We start from the raw sequence: 23,540 nt of genomic DNA on the forward strand, positions 1-23,540 counted from the left end.
CAACTGCAATGATGTGGAGACCATGCTGTCTTATGCTGGGGTTTGTGTCCAGACACATAACAAAAATTGCTTTACAGATAAAATTTAAGTCAAGGGGAAGATCTGGCAGTAGTAACTGAATAAGTGCAAAAATATTGCTACAGAATATTTTTAAGCACTAAGGTTGTGTAACAGACAAGACAATTTCAAACCTAAGTAGAAATGCCAGAAGTACCTAAGTATATCATTTCAGAACTGTCTGAGACAATTAAACAGTGGTATGTGTTTAAAAGGAATGAATAACCATTCAAGTGAAACTGCTCTTGCATTCTTTAAACAGACAGTAAACGATGAGGGGGAAAAAACTGTATACAAGAGTTATTGGTTTATTTTCTTCCATCTGGAGGCTGACAGAACCTCCAGATAAAATGGTACCCTACCAACTCTTTTTTGGTTTTTAAAGGATTCTTTACTCAGTTTGAATTATCAGCCAGACTTACACCTAGCTGACTTTAGGAAACTGTGTAGCCAACCTTTATCTACAGTTCCCCCGGCAATTCATGAAGTTCTGTGCACAAGTAAACACAGGGTGATTAGGACCAAATGATAATTCTTTTACCATTAATTACTTTGACTTATTACTTAACTATGTAACTTATACAATTTTTTTTACATGTTAATTCTTTGTGACTTTATTCCTTATCTGGCCTGCCTTTGATCCTATTTTTTTATTATGTTAATCACCATACATTACATCATTAGTTTTTGATGTAGTGTTCCATGATTCATTGTTTGCATATAACACCCAGTGCTCCATGCAGAACGTGCCCTCTTTAATACCCATCACCGGGCTAACCCATCCCCCTACCTCCCTCCCCTCTAGAACCCTCAGTTTGTTTCTCAGAGTCCATAGTCTCTCATGGTCGTCTCCCCCTCCGATTTTTTAATTGTTTATCAGTTATTCATCATACACACTAAGTCAGACTTTCATTCTGTGAATCGTTGATCACATTTAGCTAAATCAGTAAGCTGCCGCCGTGTGTACTGTCCTTCCATGAAGTGCAGTCCTGTGGCTTTGGTCAGGATACACAGGCATGCTGAGGAAGCTGAGCAGATCTGAGAGATACATTTAAATGTGCAGAGCAGGATAATGCTGATCTAAGTGCACTAATTTTGCTATAGACACTTTAGTAAATATTCAAAGTGCCACTGACAATCAGTATTCCCCAACTGCAGGAAAGCAAAAAGGAAGGAATGCCTCTCACTTGGGTGCATTTGTGCTGTGTATGGCTGCCAAGAGAGTACATGCAATCAGGTTAGTAATCAAAGAAACACAGCAGTTCTCCAGGGGGCATAGGACTTCATCAGAAGCCTGGCTGTTGTGGAAGAAAGCTGAAGTCTAACTTTATCTGTACCCATGCAAGAGCAAGAAAAAACAGGGGGCAGCTGCCCTCTTGATAAATTCTAGCCTGGGTGGGGGTGGGGGAGAGCCAAGAAGCCCTCTAGAATAAAAAGATGCTGGTATTGTATGATAGATGGAAGCTACACTTGTAATGAGCAGTCGAATCATTATGTTGTATAACTGAAACTAATATAGCATTGTGTGTCAACTATACTTCAAAAAAAAAAAAAAAGAGGCTGGTATTAGTGCCAGAGCCTACATGTGCCATTGCCCAACCTGAGTATCGGTCATGAGGTGGAAGGCCAAGGCAGGGGTTGAGCAATACAGGGCTCATTACTGCTCCGCTTGGAGTTTATCCTGGTGTATGAGAATGAATCCATCCATATTTTTTTTTCCAGGTGTCTTCCCAGGTCTCTCAATACCTTCACCAAAAAGAGATGCTGTTTAATTCTTTTGTTTGTTTTAGGAGGTTTTTTGTTTGTTTTTAAGTAATCTTTATGCCCAACGTGGGGCTCAAACTCATGACCCCAAGATCAACAGTCATAGGCTCTGCTGACTGAGGCAGCCAGGCACCCCGATTCTTGATATCAATATAGAAATATAAAGTCAAATACATTTGGTCAGTAGAACACAGGAATTTAGTATCAGATAAAGATTGCACTTTAAGTCAATGTTGAATGGATAAATCATTCAACTTTACTGAGGAATAATTGAAGTATACTAAGCTGCACACACTTAAAATATACAGTTTGATACATATTGACTTAGAACCATCACTATAATGAAAAAAAAATACATCACCCCCCAAAAGTCTCTGCCCCTTGGTAATGCCTCCTTCATGGTTTTCCCCGCTCCACGCTACCACCATCCCAGACAACAAAGGACTTACTTTCTGTCACTACAGATTAGTGAACATTTTCTACAATTTTACATAAATGTAATCATACATATTGTACATTTGTGTGTGTTTGTGTCTGGCTTCCTTTTTTTTTTTTTAATGTGGGGCTTAAACTCACAACCCTGAGATCAAGACCACAGATGAGATCAAGGGTTGGACACTCAACCGACTGAGCCACCCAGGTGCCTCTCTGGCTTCTTTCATTCCGCATAACTAAGATCCACACAGGTTGTTACATGTATTAATAGTTCATTTTTTTTGTATGTTGCTGAGTAGTAGCTCACTGCATGAATATATCACAATTTATTTTTCCATTCACCTGTTGATGGATATTGGGTTGCTTTCAGGTTTTGGTTAAGAACATGTATGTACAAAGTCTTTGTATAGACATAAAGCAGACAATGTTACTATCAGTGTAGAATTCAAACCAAAATGGGGGCGCCTGGGTGGCTCAGTCTATTAAGCATCTGCCTTCGGCTCAGGTCATGATCTCAGGGCCCTAGGATCAAGCCCCCATATCAGAATCCCTGCTCATCTGGGAGCCTGCTTCTCCCTCTCCCTCTGCCTCTCCCCCTGCTTGTGCTCTTGCTCTCTATCTCAAATAAATAAAATCTTTAAAAAAAAAAAAAAAAGAATTCAAAGCAAAATGCATTAACCAGGACAAGCAAGAACTTTATACTGATATCTACTAAAAAGATAATGGTCAAAAGCCTTTAGATAAGCCTTCACAGCAATTTTCCATTGTTGTCAAGGATCTATCACGAACAAGATACCAGTCCTAGCTGATTTTACAGGCAAGTTCTGCCAATCTTTAAGGGATAGGTAGTGCCCACCATTTGCAAATGGTCCCAAAGCATAGGCAAAAAGTAGTAATAAGCTTCCAAATTAATTTATGAGGCTGGCACAATCCTGATCCAAAAGCCTGATGAAGTGTTAACCTCCCTCCCCCTAAAACACAAAGAAACTACCCATGAAAACTTTCATAATAACAAGGTGAGAGGGACAGGAAACGTGTAGACCACTTCCCTTGTGAATACTAATGAAAATTCCTAAGTCAAATATCAGTAAATTGAATATGGCATAGGTTTTATTTCCATAAAACAAAGGGTAACATGAAGAAATCAACTGATGTCATTCATTAATGGATTGAAGAGTTGATTTTTAAATTTTTTTCAAAAATTGTCATTCATCTCTGATTTTAAAAAATAAACAAACCTCTTTGTGAACTAAGAATAAAAGGATATTTCCTCAAGTGCATGATAAATAGGCTAGCTGGGACTTTGTTTCAGTGTACTGTTTGAAGGCTTTTATAATGATTCTGTATTCTCAGAGAATAAATTCATTTCCATTGTAAAATAAAAAGAAGATAATGATTGTAGGCATAAATTGAAGGTATCTTGACAGCTGTGAAGGTGGCAATGGGATATTAAAAATGGATATGGAAGAACTATCATACAATCATATTAAAATTTTTCACAATTAACACAAAGTAGTTCATGAACATAAGCTCATTAATCTTCACACAATATTGCTATTAAGGAAAAACAAATTCCAAATATCTGTCTGATTAATAGTGAAACTGAGACAGAAAATGGGACTCTACCAAATGTCTTCACTCTACCAAATTCCACTCAGAAATTAGTCAAAAGGCTAAAAAAGAAATTCTATACACAATTTGTTTTTTTCCTTGTATTTAAAACCTTTGTGAATGGAGGGAGAAAAGTGTGAAATCAAAAGGGTAGACATCAACTATCTTGAAGAGACCAGAAGAAAGTGAAGATGCAAGACCGTCATTAGGGGGATACCAGAAACATGAAAATGAGCAAGAAGATACAGATGGCTTGATATAACATTTACCACGAGTGCCTTCCTCAACACCCCAAAACTGATCCTACTGCAGCTGTCCTGTTATAGGTTCCTGAGTCCACAGGGCATAAACTAAGGAATGAATGAACAGCCTCAGTCCAAGGACCTCTTGGCTAATTTAGGGCACCCATCTCCCAAGCACCAGGTGGCCAATCAAACCCCAGACCTTGTGCCTCCAGAGATGATCCCTAGAGGACCATGATGAGTATGAGTCACAGCTCAACTCTTCCCTCCCCAGTGTTGGGCAACCAGCCTTCTGCTTTGATCTCTTCCCAAAATCTCTCTAATAAACAGTCCTGCTATCCTACCTTGCTTGTGCCAAGTTCTTCCTGGACTGTGTAACAACTGCCTATTAAAGACTATGGCTAGAATTCTGCCATCAACAGATCTCCACTAAATCATACTATCGGTGTAATGTGTGGAGTATTATGGTGCACAGGGAAGGAGCCAATAATCTAGTTTATCATATGAAAGCCATACTATTGGATCTTTAGCCACAGACCATGTACCTACCCAGGCCTTAGGAAGTATATGATTTAAGGGGAGAAATAATTGGTTTAATAATGATGAACTGTTATAAATACTACTGATTTTTTATTCCTTCCTGCTAAGTTCATGAAGAAACTAATTCTTCTTTAATCTTTGCTGTTGTCCTAATTCCTGCAGTTATTTGAAAGTCCTCACGTTTACACCATTAATTTAGAATGCACAAATACTTTCCATTTAAAAAAGGAAGTTTTGCAGATATATCTGACATTTGGAGAACAGCAAAATGCAGCAGTCTTAACATTCACATTTTCTAGAGCAAAATTTCAACTTATGAAGTATACCAATGGTTAAAAAAATATGTATAATGCTATGGAATACTGAACTAATTTGGGCCTTTTCAAAAACTTAGTAATATACTAAAATTTACTCACTCTGTTTAAAAGTGAGAGATTGACTAGAGAAATTCTGGTTTATCCAAATGACAGAATTTCTTGCAAATGTTAAAATTTGTTACAGGTGAATACTTGACTCTGTAATTAATTGATTACTAAAAAATAATACATTCAGGATCTATTAGGTTTTTTAAAAAGCAATTTATAAAATACATAGTTTGAGGGGTGCCTGGGTGGCTGAGTCGTTAAGCATCTGCCTTTGGCTCAGGTCATGATCCCAGGAGCCTGGGATCCAGCCCTGCATCACGCTCCCTGCTCAGCGGGAAGACTGCTTCTCCCTCTCCCATTCCCCCTGTTTGTGTTCCCTCTCACTGTGTCTCTCTGTCAATAAATAAATAAAATCTTTTAAAAAAATACGTAGTTCAGGGGCGCCTGGGTGGCTTAGTCATTAAGTGTCTGCCTTCGGCTCAGGTCATGATCCCGGGGTCCTGGGATCGAGCCCCACATCAGGCTCCCTGCTCAGCGGGAAGCCTGCTTCTCCCTCTCCCACTCCCCCTGCTTGTGTTCCTTCTCTTGCTGTGTCTCTGTCAAATAAATAAATAAAATCTTTTTTAAAAAAAGTGTAGTTTTATCTCAATTCGAATATATATGCCACATACCTACTCCTGGATATATTCTGGGGGGAAAAAAAACACACACAAGAAAAGTCACCAAAATGCTAATCAATTATCTCTGGGAGATAATAGTTCTTCTTTTTTGTGATTCACTTCTTTTCCATTTTTTCCCATTATAAACATGGATTTTATTTTTACTCATGAAAAAATATTACTTAAAATTTTGTAAAATTTTGTAATTTTTAAAATTCATATAATTTTTATAATTTATAAAATTTTAAAAGAATTGACTCTCCCTCAGACTCAAACCTTAAAAGTATGACATGTTAATCTTGCCTGACAGGCATTATCCATTTGTTGCTACAAAGTTGTCCCTCCCCAACCTTCCAAAGATGTGCTATGTTGTACTGCTGTGCATCCCACTTCTCATTGGCCACAGCTGTTGCTGCTCTATCACCTACTGCCATCTCAGGTATAATAATGGCCGTTAAGGATCAGCGTATATGATATATATATACATATACACAAACACCTCTCTATATATGCCTGGGGTCCCATCTTTTTTTATGTTCCTTTATATTTTATTTACCATAAACATGAAGAGAATATAGCAAATACTGGAGAAGGGATTGTCAATAATTTCTGGATGTAAAGCTAACACTTAAAATTACGCTTGCTCCCCCATCCACTCCAACTCAACAGATATGCTGATCCTAGAGGTAGTATATCAGCATATATAGGTATAATCCTCATGACAAATAACCCCTTTTTCCTCTCCATCAACACTGTTTTTTTAATTGAAGTATAATTAACATACAATGTTATATTTGTTTCAGATGTACAACAAGGATTCAACAAGTTTATACATTACTCAATGTTCACTGTGGTAAGTATGGTCACCATACAATGTTATAGAATATTACTGACTATATCTCTAATTTTCTGAGGAACCTCCATACTGTTTTCCACAGTGGTTACACCAATTTATATTCCCACCAACAATGCACGAGGATTCCCTTTTCTTCATGTCCTCACCAACACTTGTCTTTTTGATACCAGCCATTCTGACTGGTGTAAGGTGGTATCTCATTGTGGCTTTAATTTGCATTTCTCTAATGATTAGTGATGTTGAGCATCTTTTCATGTTATCTGTTGGCTATTGGTAGGTCTTCTTTGGAAAAATGTCTATTCAGGTGGTGTGCCCATTTTTTAATCGGATTGTTTTATTTTTTGGGTGTTGAGTTGTATTAAGTTATTTATGTTTTGAATATTAACCCCTTACCAGATATATCACTTGCAAATCTCTCTCCCATTCACGAGGTTGCCTTTTTGTTTTGTTGATGGTTTCCTTTGCTGTGCAAAAGCTTTTTATTTTGGTGTAGTCCCAATAGTTTATTTTTGCTTTTGTTTTCCTTGCCTGAGGAGACATATGCATAAATATGTTGCTGAGGCTGATACCCAAGAGATTACTGCTTATGTTTTCTTCCAAGAGTTAATGGTTTCAGATCTCACATTTAGGTCTTTAATCTATTTTGAGTTTATTTTTGTATATGGTGTAAGAAAGTGGCCCACTTTCATTCTTTTGCATGTAGCTGTCCAGTTGTGATGCCAAATAATCTTTTATCTCCTCTGCTACCCACCTCCCTCAAGTTCCTTACAAACTTGTTAGATTCCAAAGAAATGACTCAGAAAATACTCCCATAAAATTCAGAATATGTAGGGAACTAATACTTGGTTAACAGTAATAATATTTACTCCCAATAATACCACCATACTGATATGTGCTACATGGACAAAACTTGAAAATATTATGCTAAGTGAAAGAAGACAGTCACAAAATAAAACACATATTGTATGACTCCATTTATTTGAAATGTCCAGAATGAACAAATTTAGAGAGATAAAAAATAGATCATTGGTTGCTTAGGGCTAGGGAAGGGGGAGGACAATGGGAATTTACTGCAAATGGACAAGGTCAATTTTTAATCTTACAGATGAGAATACAAGTTCAGTGAAATTGAAATATTTACACACACAGAGCTGGTCAGGAATGATGCCCAGATATATCACTCCAAAGAAGTGTCTCTCTAAAGCCAATGTTTTCTTAACCATGCCATGCTTGCCATCAAATAGTGTACTGGCAATAAGTTTAAGTATCACTGACATCAAATGGCCTTGAAAAAACAGGCATTTTGTTTCTATCAGTGGCAGGAGAAAGTTTTTTTGAGGCATCATTTAGGATCAAGCCCCGCATCGGGCTCCCTGCTCAGTGGGAAGCTTACTTCTCCCTCCCCCACTCTTCCTGCTTGTGTTCCTTCTTTCGCTGTCTGTCAATAAATAAAATCTTTAAAAAAATACAGAAACTATAGCCATTTCTTTAAACTACACTAAGTAAAAATATTCCTTTATTTAGATTTTATTACTTACATTTCATTTTTTTACACAGACATTTAGAAGTCTTTACAAACAACTTGCTAGTCATTCCAGAAAGGTATGCAGATAAAACAGGTAATTAAAAAAAAAAGAGGAAAAACACAGATATACTAAAAGAACCATATATTGTGACTCCTCCACCTATAATGCAACTAATCACTATTTAGTTGCTATATTCACCTATTTGCTGCTGTAACAAATTGTCACATATTCAGTGGCTTAAAACAACACAAATTTATTCTCTTATGGTTCTGTAGGTCAGAAGTTTGACAAGTTTCAGTGGGCTAAATTCAAGGTCCCAGCAGGGCTGTGTTCCGTTCTGGGGGCACCAGGGGGAGAATGTTTCCTTGCCTTTCCCATTTTCTTAGAGGCTACCTGCACTCCTCGGTTCATGGTCCCTTCCTCCTTCAAAGCCAGTAAATAGGGTCAAGTCCTTACATCGCATCCCTCTTCCATTTTAAGGACCCATATGATAACACTGGGCCCACACAGATAATCTGGGATAATCTCCCTGTCGTAAGGTCCTTGACTTAATTACATCTGCAAAATCCTCTTCCAGTGTAACAGAACACATTCAGATTCTGGGAATTAAGACACTGACATCTTTGGGTGGCCATTTTTCTGCCCATCATAGTTGCCATTGTCTTTAAAGAAATCAGGATATACCCACAGTAAACTGAGCCTACCTTGGAGGGAAAGAGGAACATACTAATGGTTTAAATGAAGAATGCAGAACTTGAGATGAAAAGCCCTCCTTTTTGGTTTGTCAGATTTTTACTGCCATTCTATTTTGAAGATGAACCACAATTAGATACGTGGCTGTAACAGGAAAAATCAATTGCAATTCAAGACCCCAAGAGGAAACAGAACTGTCCAAATGAATCTGTTGATTTTTTAATCTGAACAGAAACCATAAAAACTTATTTTGTACTTTCTTTCTATATATTGTTCCACTCTGGCACTCAGGAACTACTATTCATATGACAGTCACAGCCTGTAGCATATAACCGGATGTTGTATTAATTCAAACTAGAGAAAAGGTAGCTGGCTGGGAAGACTATATTGGAACATACCGACCATGAGTTTTTACGAACCTTTAAAATAAAATATCTAAAGGATCACTATCTATGTATATATGGTTAAGAAACCAAAATTCTCCTTTTTGAAAGGCCCAAATTCAAAATGAAGTATCACTACATTGTTAAGACTGACACTTTTTAATTTCCCAGAACAATGTTCTATTCAATGTTTAACTTTTTCAACTTAGCATTGTATCTTTTTTGACTCCAAGATAAAAGAGCGATGTTTGATGTACTGAAGTTATAGCCAGCATTTACCAATTCTTTGATTCGATTTTTTAAAGTATTTATGCTTGAATCCAAAATCCGAGGATTTTCAATTATTTGTGATATGCTAAATTTTTCTTCCATGAGGCAGTCTATTTTATCATTAAACTTTTTCTCTCCCAAGAATATCACATCTGGATAGCGTAAAATAAACTTGTGTATCTCTTCTTTAGTACACCCAAGAAAAAACAGCTTCTCTTTGATATTTGTGTAGTTTCTGTTGACATAGTCATTGGAAAGGTCTAGAATTTTAGCTCCTGGACCAGAAAGCAGAACAAGCAGCTTCTCACCATTCAAGTTGAAAGTTGACTGTAAAAACTCAATGTTAGTTTTTACCCGTTTGGTACTCTGAATTAAGATGAAAGGGTTTTTTAAAATTATCTTCCTAACAAAATCTCCGGGCTTATTGTGACCCAAAGACAAACAGACTTCTTGCAAAAATTCAATCATCTGTTTATTCAGATCTAGACTGTTGGAGAAGGTACGTGGAGCATTGGTCAATAATCGACAAAGGCATTTATGGGTCAATCCAAATGAATACAGGAACTTTATATTATTCTCTAAGTTTAGGTTATTATTGGACCGAAAAAAAGATTCAGGAGAACGTTGCAAAATATTTATAATTTCAAGGTCTGATGTCATAATTCTTCTCCACAGATCCCACCGTTTTGAAAGACTTTCAGGTGTGCGTGTTATGGCTCGTGGATATCTTGATATAATGCTAGCAATCACTTCTTTGCTAGCTCCTTTGGACAGAAGGAACATCTTCAGGTCCTGCTCTTTAGTTCCCGTCCTATTAAAAACTCCAGGCTGTCGTTTTTTCGCCATGTCAATGTCTACTCCCATTGTAAGTAAGTTATTCAGTAATTCTTCATTCTCCAAAGACTCCCTGTCTGCATTACCACACTTCACTCTAAAAAGCCTAAATGAAACTGTTTTAAGCAGGATTTCTGCTGAAAATCGGATCATCCAACATCTTGAACCAAAGAGAAAGTTACTTCTCATAGACAAGAAGTTTCTTGGTGCCATAATGGTCAGGTATCCCAAACCTTTTGGAACGCTGTGGAAAACAACATACATAATATTATACAAATGCATGTGTTAAACAGCTAAAAACCATATTAAGGTCCTATAAGCATCATGGTCATTTCTGTAAGAAAATATGTATAGCTCCAGCTCTCCAGGTGCTGCAGTAACAATTCAACCACCGCACTCCCACTCTCTAGTTCACTGCTTCTGATTATCTGTGGGCCTGGGGCTGCTTCCATTCTTAATGTGAAGAAAAACATTATAAGCATCATCACTGATCCACAGCTATTCCCACCTTTATTTTGCTCTTTATATTTGGACTTGCCTATGTTTGCTACCCAAAACCAGTTGACCCTCCCTACTTCTGCTTTATCCTCCTAGTTTTCAAACCTCTGGCTTATTCCTACTAACCAATGCTTTCAATTCTACCTTGTCTTCCAACTTCCCAGATCTCTGGCCTTGCCTCTGCCTTAGCTACCAGACTACTTTGCCCCTATTCCCTTTTCCTGGTTCCTCAAACTCTAAATATAGCCTTGAAAATCAACACTTCAGACTATCTAATTTCCATCTTAAACACCTTTTTCTAGACTCATGGTTCTCTTTAAACCCATGCTATCATTAGTCTTAATTCTTAGCTTTATATAGACCTCTGGTCAACAGTTCCCAATCTCAATCTCCATGTCCTTCAGTTTACCCTATTACCCCCTGGGTTGTAACCCAGCTACTCCAAACCAATTTTTATCTTCAAAATGATCTAGTTGCGCTATTTAATCCACACAGTGGAACTGTGCTGAGAGCACATAAACAATGAAGAGTTACTTTGACCATCCTCCTCTACCCTGCCACATTATAAAAGATGAACCCAGGGCTCTCTGCATCTGTTTCACAACACATAACTTCAGGCAAGTGACTAAAACCTCAATAACTCATTTTCCTAATCATTTAGAAACAGGGCCCAAAATGTATGAATTTATATATAATAACCATAGGTACCTACTAAAATAAGTATCTGCATTTATAGGAAATACTTTATCAGGAAAGCAACAGAAAAATTTTCTTCTGTTATTCAATTTGTCAGATGATTTATGTTCTTTAATTGTGGTCTGAGTCATAAAACACATATATTTTTTAATTGTACTTTTTCCTCTTTAGACTATATAGCTGTGACAAACTTAGTTCTTAATTTCTAACCATGGGCTCTTATCACTTAAAGGAAGCATTTCCCTTCTCACCTCTCCAATTAAACATAAAATAGGGGCATTTGGGTAGCTGAATCGGAGCCTGCCTCTCCCTCTGCCTGCAGCTCCCCCTGCTTGTGCTCTCTCTCTCTCTGACAAATAAATGAATAAAATCTTAAAAAATAAAAAAAAAAATAGAAATAGATGGTTCCAACTCACCACTAATATCTCTGGGCTTGAGATACTGCTTTCAAGATCAGTATCAAAGAAAGCCTCTCTGTGTCTGCCCTACACTATTTTTTTCTAAGATTTTATTTTTAAGTAATTTCTACACCCAACGTGGGTCTCGAACTCCCAACCTCAAGATCAAGAGTCACACGCTCCACCGATTGAGCCAGCCACCCATCCCTTAATTACACCAATATAACAAGAATTTAAGAGTATGCCTACAGGCAGGGAACTCTCCGATATCTCAGGTAATCTACAGATCTTCAAAGAATTAAAAAAAGATTCCCAAACTATAGAATCAAATAATATTCAAACAAAAATGCAAGACACTCACAAAATAAACATCAAACAGCAGCACATTGTAGATTGCCCCATACTCTGAGTTCACTATTCTGTATTTCTCCATAATTCCACATACTACTCTTTAACTACATCTTCTTCCAAAAATGCATGAATTTAGAAACTGAAAAATAAGATCCTCATTCTAACTACAGAATGAAGGCTCTACTTGCACAGCTCAACAATCTGTTCTCTCCTCCAGATACGCAAGGGTGACCTCTACTGGATAACGGTACATAACACTGACAGTGGTAGGTAAGACCTGTGCTTTGGGAATAGGGGTGAAAGATGATCCAATGGGATATAGGAAGCAAGCAGTGACACTCTAATTTGTATCTGTCTTAGCCTTTTAAAAATTCCATTTTATGTGTTTTATATGTACAATATAATAGTACACCTCCAGTGTATATTTACTTACTAATTATATACATGTTTTACAGTACTATTTATACATGTATAAAACCTTTTTTACTGAGAGTGTACACAATCAAAAGTCTGAAGACAACTACTCCAGACAACAAACTCTTGAGATGATTAGCACCATGACAAACAGGCTGAGCAAGCCACAGAAAGTTCAAAAGGAATTGTACTAATAACAGACTAAGAGTGAAAATATATGCCAAATTTCTTAACAAAGGAGTCATAAATTTATTAAGGTTTCTCCTAAATCTATGTCTTATGTATAATTCACTCGCTGCGGAAATATCTTCCACATGAATTAACATGTCTAAAACCAAACTGAACATCTTTCCCAGCCCCCAAACTAGCCCTCTTCTGATGAATAGAATCACTACCACTTGATCATAATAGTCACTCATGATAAAAATCTAAAAGTGATTACTTTCTTCCTCTTCCTCAACCCCAAAGTCATTACATCATGTAGATTCAGCTTCTTCAGTATCTTCGTTAGCATCTCTACTCTTTGCTGTTCTCCCTCACCCAGACTATAACAGCCACCTAACCTGCTTCTCTAACATCAGTCATGAAAAACTGCCACCATAGTATACCTATAAAACAAAGAAGTGATTACATCCCTTATTCCCTGATTAAAGACCTCTATTGCTCTCCCCTAGAAAGCAAAATCTTCACCCTCACCTTCAAAACTCTCACCACACCATTCCAACTACCTTCCTAGCTATCTGCTCTATTCTACAACCTCACAACACGAGGCATTATTGCCTCTCAAACCTCAAATTCTAAACATTCTTGCCCATTTTTGTCTTCTTGCCTTTGTGGAAGCTATTCTTTCAGAAAGGCCCATCCTCCCATATCTATCCATAGTACAAGGTCTCATTCAAATACTACCTTCCCACAAATCTTTAACTTAACAAATACTGCTGAAGTGAATCATTTATCACTTATTACTAAAAAATCTAAAACCAGGGGCACGAGGGTGGCTCAGTCAGTTAAGCGTCTGCCTTCGGCTCAGGTCACAATCCCAGGGTCCTGGGATCAAGCCCTGTGTCAGGCTCCCTGCTCAGTGGGGAGTCTGCTTCTCCTTCTCCCACTGCCCCTCCCCTCTCCTCCTGCTCTCTCTCGCTTGCGGTCTGTTGATGAGCATGTGAGGAAATGCAGGAAATTCTCAAATACCACTGTTGGAAGGGAATTTGGCACCATCCACCATATCCTTTAACCAGCATTTCACTTCTTTAAAATTATCCAAAAGAAATAAAAGGACAATACACATTTGTTATTAAAAAGGATGACTATCCTAACATTATTTGCTATAGCAGAAAAGAAACCCACCAACAGAATCATTCATAAATTGTGATACATCTATGTAATATTAATACTATACAATCTGATTTTTTTAAAAAGAGGCATATCTGGGGCGCCTGGGTGGCTCAGTCGTTAAGCGTCTGCCTTTGGCTCAGGTCATGGTCCCAGGGTCCTGGGATCGAGCCCCGAATCGGGCTCCCTGCTCCGCGGGAAGCCTGCTTCTCCCTCTCCCACTCCTCCTGCTTGTGTTCCCTCTCTCGCTGTCTTTCTCTGCCAAATAAATAAATAAAATCTTTAAAAAAATAAAAATTAAAAAAAATTAAAAGAGGCATATCTAACACAATGGAAAGATATCCAAGATATTCTAAGTGGCAAACCACATAACAGTACAGATAAAATAATATCACTTATATAAGGGGGGGGACATTAATATATAAAAAGAAGGTAAGGGGCGCCTGGGTGGCTCAGTTGGTTGAGCGACTGCCTTTGGCTCAGGTCATGATCCTGGAGTCCCGGGATCGAGTCCCGCATCGGGCTCCCTGCTCGGCGGGGAGTCTGCTTCTCCCTCTGACCCTCCCCCCTCTCATGCTCTCTCTCTATCTCATTCTCTCTCAGCTGAATAGATAAAAATCTTTAAAAAAAAAAAAAAGGTAAAAAGGCAGTAAAAGTTTTCTCTGAGAGATTAATGGGGGCCATGTACTGTTCCTGAAATACTGTGATACTATTTAATAAACATGTTATTTTGCAACCAGATAAATTAAGAACAAATTAAATTGGCTTAGGGGTACAAAAAGTACTGGGAAATATGTGACCTTTATCAATTCTTCAGTTTTCAATACAAAAAAAGTTAAGCACCTGATCAACATTCAAAACATTCCTATAACATCTAGCAAGGTAATAAGTACATAAGCAGCCTAATGCAAAAAGTATCAACTGTCTCAATCTACAAATTTCAAAAATAATATTCCCTAATTTATTTAAATCTTTCAATTCACTCTTTAATTAACCAAAACCATTATTCCAAGGACTAAATTCCAAAATTAACAAATACAGTGAAAACCTCTGTACTCATAACTTGTAAGGCCTGAGGAATAAAAGAGGATTTCCTTGTTCTCTGCTGCACAATTCGCTTGATAAACGGACTTTTAATGGAGATGGCTAATCACTGTCCCAGGGTACTACATTCCAGTTGGTCTTCTTTTGATAAAACAAGGGAAGTTTAGAGATCTTTACAGCAATCCATTTTTTTTTTAAAGATTTTATTTATTTATTTGAGAGAGAGAGAGAGAGAATGAGAGCCAGAGAGCATGAGAGGGAGGAGGGTCAGAGGGAGAAGCAGACTCCCTGCCGAGCAGGGAGCCCGATGCGGGACTCGATCCCGGGACTCCAGGATCATGACCTGAGCCGAAGGCAGTCGCTTAACCAACTGAGCCACCCAGGCACCCTACAGCAATACATTTCTTACCTAATTTGTCTTAGAGAGGATGTTGCATTTCTCCTGAAGAGCTGGAAAACAGCTGTCCCTAAAAATGGCAAAAAAAAAAAAAAAAAAAAAGGCGGGGGGGGGTGGAGGACGAAATATTGTCAGCACTTCGTGATACAGAATAAAGAAATCGATCCCAACTAACACTGCATAATGTCCTTGTGAAAAGCGTCACCTCTTATGTACTAAGCATCTCTCAGAGATACCGAGAGGAAAACGGCAAGAACACGCCCGAGTATTAATGGGAAAAGGTGACGTAATCACGCAGTTTGTAAAACCGGAGCTAAGTGCTTCACATACACTGTCTTACTTCAACCCCACAACTTAAAAGGTAAGGATTATTCCTAAAATTAGAAAATCGGGAAAAAGGCAGAACTCTGTCACAAGTTTGTATTAGCTCACTTAAGTTAATATAGTAATTACACGGGTTCCATTCCATGGGTTCTCCCGCTCCCCCTTCCTCCCCAAAACCGACTCGCCAAGGGCTGCGCGGGAAGGGGACTCCACCATACATCAAAATCACCCAGACCCACTTCTAAAAAGAAAGAGCATAAGCGCAGCCAGCCACAGACCTCAACCTGGACTGTATTAATATTCGGTAGATGGCTTTACTTCCGCCTCTACGGCCTGGGGCGGGACGTAGAGGCGGAAATGAACAAGACTAACTTCCGGTCGCGTAGAGGTGACGTCGCTTTCTTTGCGCCCCCCCCCCGGCGGCCGCGCGGCAGCCCTCTGCAAGCCTGACGCGAAGAGCCCAGCAGGGGGCGGCAAGAGACCGTGGTGAACTCGGGGAACAGGCGGCCTGGGGCTGGTTTTGGAGGGAGGCGGGACCATGGGCTTCCCCGAAGCCCGGGCCTGTGGCCGAGGGTGGCTGCAGAGATCGATTGCCTGCTCGCGACGTGCGGTAGGAAAGTCGCTATTATATACATGAATTTTGCAACCTGATAGGGTAATTATGCTTATTAATATGGTTAACATATGCTGGTAAACACCTTGGCGTTTGGTGTCGGAAGACGCGTGCAATCTGGGGCTCCTGAAGAGTCCCAGATTCTCTTTCTTTCTTGGCTTACCTTGGAAATCCTGGAGTGTGGCCGCTAGTCCTAATTCAGCTTCAGCATTCAGGCTAGGAAGCAGTTTTGATATACTTCGATTTAACAGCTTGCAGCACGAATTATTTATGCTGCTTCTGAAATTGTGACGAGACTAGGCTATTTAAAGTTTCAACAGAAACTTAATCTCCACAGCAGAAGCATTTTTGTCACCCTTGAAGGCGTTGTTTATTTAAATCTTCCTGGTCCTGTCATTCTCACTTGACTGGGGGTGGTAGCAATGGAGATTAAACTTCAGTTCAAAGCAATTCCGCTGAATTCTCCAAAAGAAAGATTATATCTAAATTAATGAAATAATCCTCAAACTGCCAGGTTATTTTCCAGAGGAAATGATTTGGTCTTGAGAAAAACAAAAAGTGGGGGAGAGGGTTGATCCTGAATTCTACTGCAAGGAAGAATGTCCTGCTTTACCCTACTCCATGTAGGAGCATATCATAAATTTTTCTTTATCTCATTTCTGCACCAATTAATGTTTTATCTTCACTCTGTCCCTTAGACTAGGAGCTAGCTGGTATGTTGTCACTTTGTTTTGAATTAATTTTCTGTTTTATTGGCTTATAAGGGTAAAGATTTACCTTTGGAACTTTAAATTACCAATAATCAGCCTTTCTGGTAAGTGAAATTACTCACTGCTGTCCCTCCAGGTAAAAAGTAGTCCTGAAATGTTAGAAGTGGTCTTTATGTGAATTTCTAAAATCTATTTCTGCATGGAAGGAGCTCTTATATCTGAGTTTATATTTACTGTCATATATAAATATATAAACTGACATGCATAAATATATAAATATTATATTTATAAGCTACTTTACAATCAATGTTAAACAATAAAATCTATTCTAGGAATCATTGAATTTCAGACTTAAGAAGACCTTTGAGATTATGAATCCCTCATTATGAATCCTCTCATTTTGCCGATGAGACATTGAAACCCTTACAATAGAAGTCAGCAAGAGAATACATGTGTTATACCTCCTTAACCAGTAAGTCTTCTATGATTTATACCACATGCACTGATATAGATTACCAAAGGTTAGTTCAGACTTACTTAGGCGACATCACTTAAGTTTGTTTTTGGTGATATGTGTAGGTAAAGGAGATTGGTTCTTTTGAAGATAAGTGCTGTATTTCCTATCCAAAATTTTCTGATTACAAATAAATTTTAAATGCATATTATAAAACACTGAGAAGAATAGCAACAAAGGTATAATGATGGTTGGATTAGCATGGTGTATTAGCAATTTTTTTCCTTCTCCTATTTCTGCAAAGAGGTTTAATATTTAATGATTTGTGAAATGTCGTCATTACCTCCAGTAAGGCAGTGACTACTACCTCACTGTCATTAGTGGTGTATTACAGTATAACCTATATATACCTTGCCTATATTTTATTCATTGGTTCGGTGAGCATTTATTAAACACCTGTATATTCCAGACCTTGTTTTCAGAATCAGGGGGATATAGTGGAAAACAAGCCAAAGCCCCTGCCCTCCTTGACCTTATTTCCCTTGATAGGTCTCACTCAGCCTGAGTGTCTGCTGCTCTGCATGCTTCCCCTCATCTGACCTCCCCAAGACCATAGCTGATCCATGCCCTACTAAGCTGATATAATTAAGAAGAAGTGTGGTTGGAAACATTGGAGGGCTGTGTGTGGTAGAAGACCAGAGGCAGGGAGTAAGCAATGATGAAGAAACAGAGAAGAAAAGGGATAAGTAGTTGCAACATGGTGGAGGGGTGTTTTTCCTAGTGTCACTCACTTGGTCTTTGGGCTCTCTAAACAGTAGGAATTGACTGGAGGCCAAAAGAAAGTTCCAGGCAAGGCTTTTATTGGGGCTTATTCTGGAGCACAAGGGAGACAGCACAAAGAAAGGAGTTCTTCAGACTGAGTCCCCTAATATAGGCCAGGGAAAGTTTTTAAAGGGACTAAAAAGAGAAAGGAGTGATGTCGAGACATATAGTGTCAGGGATTTCTTGGTGCCTGCACACTTAAAATTTATGCTTCTTCACATGTCACAAGTCTATTTATTTAGCATGTTAAATCTCCACCCATGTGTGTAGGTTTTAGTATTATAATGAGGGGAATAGTTGGTGAAAAGTCAGGGCGGGGGGTCCACCTGGGTGCAGACTAGTTTGGTTCAGTCTTTCTTGTCTTCGTAGTTCAGTCCCTCCATGAGGTAATCATCCTGCTTCCACATTCCTGCAAGATATACTACTCAAGAGGCATAGAGTTTCAGCTGTCCAGGAAAGCTAGGTTTCACGGTCAGGTTTGAGGAGACCCAAGTCCAGTCCCTGCCCTGTCTCACTAGAAGCTGTTCTAAAGTTGTCTTTCAAAGTTTTTTTATAAAGTCTAAAGTAATCCAATTTTTAAGTTAAATTTGTTTTGTTATATATCCCTTTTACAATTTTCTTTTCTGAAACCATGGTAATATTAGATGGCATATGTGTTTTTAAATGCCTTTACTTGAGAAAAGAAAAAGTTGCCAAGTCTGTATTGGAGCATCTCCTCCCTCTTTTTTTCATCCAAAAGTCTGTTGCAGGGGAAAGTAGGGACTCTGGCGCCCTCCCTCCCCAAGTAGGACTTAAGACACTCTGGCGGTGAGATGAAAGTCAAGTCGGAGTACAGAATCTATGCTATATTCAGAAGCACCTCTGCCCTTTTATAATTAAGGTTTTTTTTTCACTATGTCAAAAGTGTCTGCCTGACCCGCTCTGCCCAGGAAGTATCCTTAGTTTTTCATGCAGATAGGCTTTTGGCACACCACAGCCCCTTGGTTGACCACTCATGTTTGAATCTCAGCAGACCCAGTTAAGGTCAGAAAGGAAGTAGCCCTCTAGTTCCCCACCCTCCACCCTCTACAGCAATACCCAGACTCCTGGACTCAATAGACAAATGCAACCCCCACCCCACAGCAACTTCCTAGACAGACCTACCAGCTTCCTACCAGTGTAGTTTGAAGTCCTCAGAGGAACATCATGTCTCTTCTCCCATTCTCTTGCTTGAGGTTATCTTGTGTGCTTATGAAAACACATGGAAAGGCTACAAATTGCTTACTGCTGAGTAAAACAGTAAAGTTACCCTGATAATCACAGGTTAACACTCTTTCTGTTTGCAAACAACCAAATAAAACCCCAACAAACAACTTAGCTTAATTTCCCCCCTTTTCAAAAACAATTGCTTTTTAACAACCTTGAATTTCTTTTGAAATCTAAAGATTTGACTAGTGGCAACTTTCTTTCTCTGAAATATGCCTGACTGGGGTCTAGAGAGATCCTTGAGTCAGCCTTCCCACTCCCACACTCATTACCACAAGGGCTGCGGCAAGGAACTGAGTACTTAGTCTGGCAAATTTGCTGATTCCAGACCTGATATGATCCCAGATTCCCACAGTAGTTAGACTGCCACCAACAGCATGACAGAGTTGGCTGAGAGAAACACAATAATCATTTGAGATCCCATTCAGCCTGGTGAGTTTAAGTACCTTTTGGGTTGTTTGATCCTATAGTACCATGCTTTCAATTACTGTGAAGCCATTCTTAATCACTGGTAGAAAAAAGTGGGGCACCTGGGTGGCTCAGTCATTAAGCGTAGGTAGCAGGTCCCACTCTTCTCCCTAGTGGGGGTTCAAAACAGCAGATAATATTAAATAATGCTAATAATATTTAGTGAGTATTTATTTTGCATAAAGTACTGTCATCCCTGCAAGGCATATTTTATTATTCCCATTTTACAGTTGAGAAAAGGGAGGGATGAAGAGGTTAAACAAATAAATAAATATCACACAGCCAAAAAGTAGGAACCAGAAATCCAACCCAGGCACTTTGAATCCAGAGCCTGGGCCCTTAATAATTAACCTCCACTAATTTTTATAGCACCTAATACCATGCCTTTACTAATAAGTACATCAAAGTGTTGGTTGGATTAAAATTACTTGTATTTCTAAGATCATCAGAAATATGCAGTTTCTTATGTTTCTTTCCAGTTGCAAGCATTTATTTTTGTTTATGAAATACCAAATATCCATTATAAGAAAAAACACATTATGTTAAATTAAAGCAAAAATTATGAGTATATTGCAACTTTTGCTAGTTTTATTTTTCTCAGCTTTATTGAGGTATAATTGGCAAATAAAAGTTGTATAATATTTAAGTTGTACAACATGATGATTGATATACCTATACATTATGAAATGATTACCACAAATCCTTACAAACAGATTAACACATCCATCATCTCACATAGTTACCATTATTTTATGGTGTGCTAAGAATACTTAAGATCTATTCTCCACAAATTTCAGATATACAATACAGGATTATTAACTATAGTCACTGTGCTGTACATTCATTCTTATGGATATCTAAAGCTTTCTGTTTGTACTGGTATTAAGTGAATGAATGAACTGACTAATTTACTGACTATGCAACTCAGCTTCCTCATCTGAAAATTTGTTCATTCAGTTGGTCATTTAATATTTATCCATCTATCCTGTGGGCACTAGAGAAACAATGAAGCATAAGAAACACTCCTTGCGGGCGCCTGGGTGGCTCAGTTGGTTAAGCGACTGCCTTCGGCTCAGGTCATGATCCTGGAGTCCCTGGATCGGGCTTCCTGCTCGGCAGGGAGTCTGCTTCGTCCTCTGACCCTATCCCCTCTCAGGTGTTCTCTCTTTCTCATTCTCTCTCTCTCAAATAAATAAATAAAATCTTTAAAAAAAAAAAAAAAAGAAAGAAAGAAACACTCCTTGCCTTTAACAGGTCTGTGGAGATATTCACAGTCCAAAAGAAAAGTGTTAAACCAGATAATATCGGAGGTCCCTTCCAGCTCTAAAATTCTGTAATTCTGTTGAGTGGGAGGTTTGCTCTCCTTGTACAGAGGTGGTGGATGACTGTCGTGTAGACACTGGGAAAAAGAGATGGAGATGGGGCTGCTTGTCAAATGATTACTGAGGAGAGAATTTCAGGCTGCCCCTGAACCAAATAACAAGGAACAGGAAGCCTTGCCTACTGCCCTCCAGCCTTCCTCACTGCACTCCTAACTCCACTCTCTGCTCAGATGGCTGGTGTCCCTCTGCGGCCCTCTGAGTCCTCCAGATCCCATTTTGACACTAGGTTAGCCGACTGACCATGCGTGTTCCCTACTCAGAGCTGCCAGTAGAGCTTCCCTCTTCACTTTTTCCCAGCAGCTGGACACTTGATCCTTTCACTCTGTCACTGTCATATCCTGCTGTTCTCAGGCCTAGCTGCACATCACCCAGGGAGCTTTTTACACACACTGAAGCCCAACTCTCCACCTCTAGGGATTCTGATTTAATTGGTTTGACATGGGGCCCAGATACTGGTCTAGTTTTTTGTTTTTGTTTTTTAAATCCTCAGCAGATGAGGGATGCCTGGGTGGTTCAGGTCATGATCCTAGGGTCCTGGGATCGAGTTCCACATCAGGCTCCTTTCTCAGCGGGGAGCCTAATTCGTCCTCTGCCTGCCACTCCCTCTGCTTATGCTCTCCCTCTCTCTCTGACAAATAAATTATAAAATCTTTTTTAAAAAAATCCTCGGCAGATGATTCTAATGTATAGCCAGAATTGAGAACTACTATACTTCAGACACTGGAGTTGCTTAATTTTCCCTTGCTGGTTAAGGCCCCACTCTGGATTCTGTTCCCAGCCAGGGAAAATTCAAGGCTAGCAGCTCAGCAGCTCAGCAGCTCAGGGCTTAATCCCACTGTGGCCTGGACTCCCAGTTCCAGCAATTAAAGGCTGTTGTTATTCTGTGTGATTAAGCTCCTACCCCAAAGGAACATGGAGATAAAAGAAGGCGAAACAGTTGCTGGGGAGGCAAAACAGCAGGTATTTACTCTGATGCCCTCCCACTTCCTTCTGTCCTTCCCGCCATTCCCTGCTCAAACCTCGGTAACAAAGTTGTCCTGAGTAAAGAGTGTCTCTTTGGTGATGGACATGGATAGGAAATTAATTATCTGACCTAACATCTCTCAGCCATATGTATGTCAAGCCAGATGTTTCTCTTTATTTGACTACATGCACCTCTATTGGTGATACCTTAGTTTCCCAGAGACATTTCATCTTTAACCTCCTTTCCTTTCTTCTCCCTCTTTGAACTTGTATTTAGCTAATTCCAGAGTCTTCTCTCTCTTGATCCATTTTTACAAACCTCCCTCAAGCTCAGGTCATGACCTCAGGGTCCTGGGATCGGATGCTGGGATCGGGTCCTGGGATTGGGTCCGCATCAGGCTGCCAGCTCAGCAGGGAGTCTGCTTCTCCCTCTCCCCTTGCTCAGACTCTCTCTCTGTATCTCTGTCTCAAATGAATAATTAAATCTTTAAAAAAAAAAAAAAAAGACTAATACCAGAATAAAGGGAAGTGACATTTTTTAAAGTGTAGTTTTGGTGTGAAAAGGGAAACAACCTTTAGAGTCCATGAAAGTGCTAAAAAAACTCGTCACAATTCCCACAAAAATCTATATTTTCTTTGTTGTCCTCTAATAAAACCTTTCAGTCAAAAACCAACATTTAACATAAATGTTTTTTTTTTTTTTGAGAGAGAGAGGTGGGGGAAGGGCAGAGGGAGAAGGAGAGAGAGAATCTTTTTTTTTTTTTTAAAGATTTTATTTATTTATTTGAGAGAGCATGAGAGGGGGGAGGGTCAGAGGGAGAAGCAGACTCCCTGCCGAGCAGGGAGCCCGATGCGGGGCTCGATCCCAGGACCCTGGGATCATGACCTGAGCCGAAGGCAGCCGCTTAACCGACTGAGCCACCCAGGCGCCCCGGAGAGAGAGAATCTTAAGCAGGTTCCATGCCCAGCATGGAATCTGATGTGGGGCTCAATCTCATGACCCTGAGCCAAAATCAAGAGTCAGACGCTTAACTAACTGAGCCACCCAGGCACCCCATCATAAGTGTTTTTTTCATCAGTTTGTTGTTTTCTGCTTTGATACTTGTTTTACAATGGTTTTGGTTTTTACTGTTGTTTTTTTTTTCTACTACTATTTCTTTTTTTTTTTTTTTTTTTTTTTTAAAGTTTTTTTTT

At 39.1% G+C, this 23,540-nt stretch overlaps 1 protein-coding gene across 2 annotated transcripts; it reads right to left on the minus strand.

Annotated features, from left to right (window-relative positions):
* Positions 1-7,930: 7,930 nt before the first annotated feature.
* MTERF1 (mitochondrial transcription termination factor 1) lies at positions 7,931-16,019 on the minus strand. 2 transcript variants are annotated; one of them, XM_021689689.1, is made up of 3 exons: positions 15,968-16,019; positions 15,378-15,435; positions 7,931-10,479 (listed from the first exon to the last, which is right to left on the minus strand). In XM_021689689.1, the coding sequence occupies exon 3, from the start codon at positions 10,446-10,448 to the stop codon at positions 9,312-9,314; it is 1,137 nt and encodes a 378-aa protein (XP_021545364.1). In that variant the 5' UTR covers positions 10,449-10,479; positions 15,378-15,435; positions 15,968-16,019; the 3' UTR covers positions 7,931-9,311. The 2 variants fall into 2 exon arrangements, with proteins under 2 accessions (XP_021545364.1, XP_021545365.1); XM_021689690.1 differs by lacking the exons at positions 15,378-15,435; positions 15,968-16,019 and adding an exon at positions 11,846-11,865.
* Between the last annotated feature and the right edge of the window lie 7,521 nt (positions 16,020-23,540).

The sequence above is a fragment of the Neomonachus schauinslandi genome, chromosome 12 (genome assembly GCF_002201575.2).
Source record: "Neomonachus schauinslandi chromosome 12, ASM220157v2, whole genome shotgun sequence".
In the NCBI taxonomy this organism is placed as follows: domain Eukaryota; kingdom Metazoa; phylum Chordata; class Mammalia; order Carnivora; family Phocidae; genus Neomonachus; species Neomonachus schauinslandi.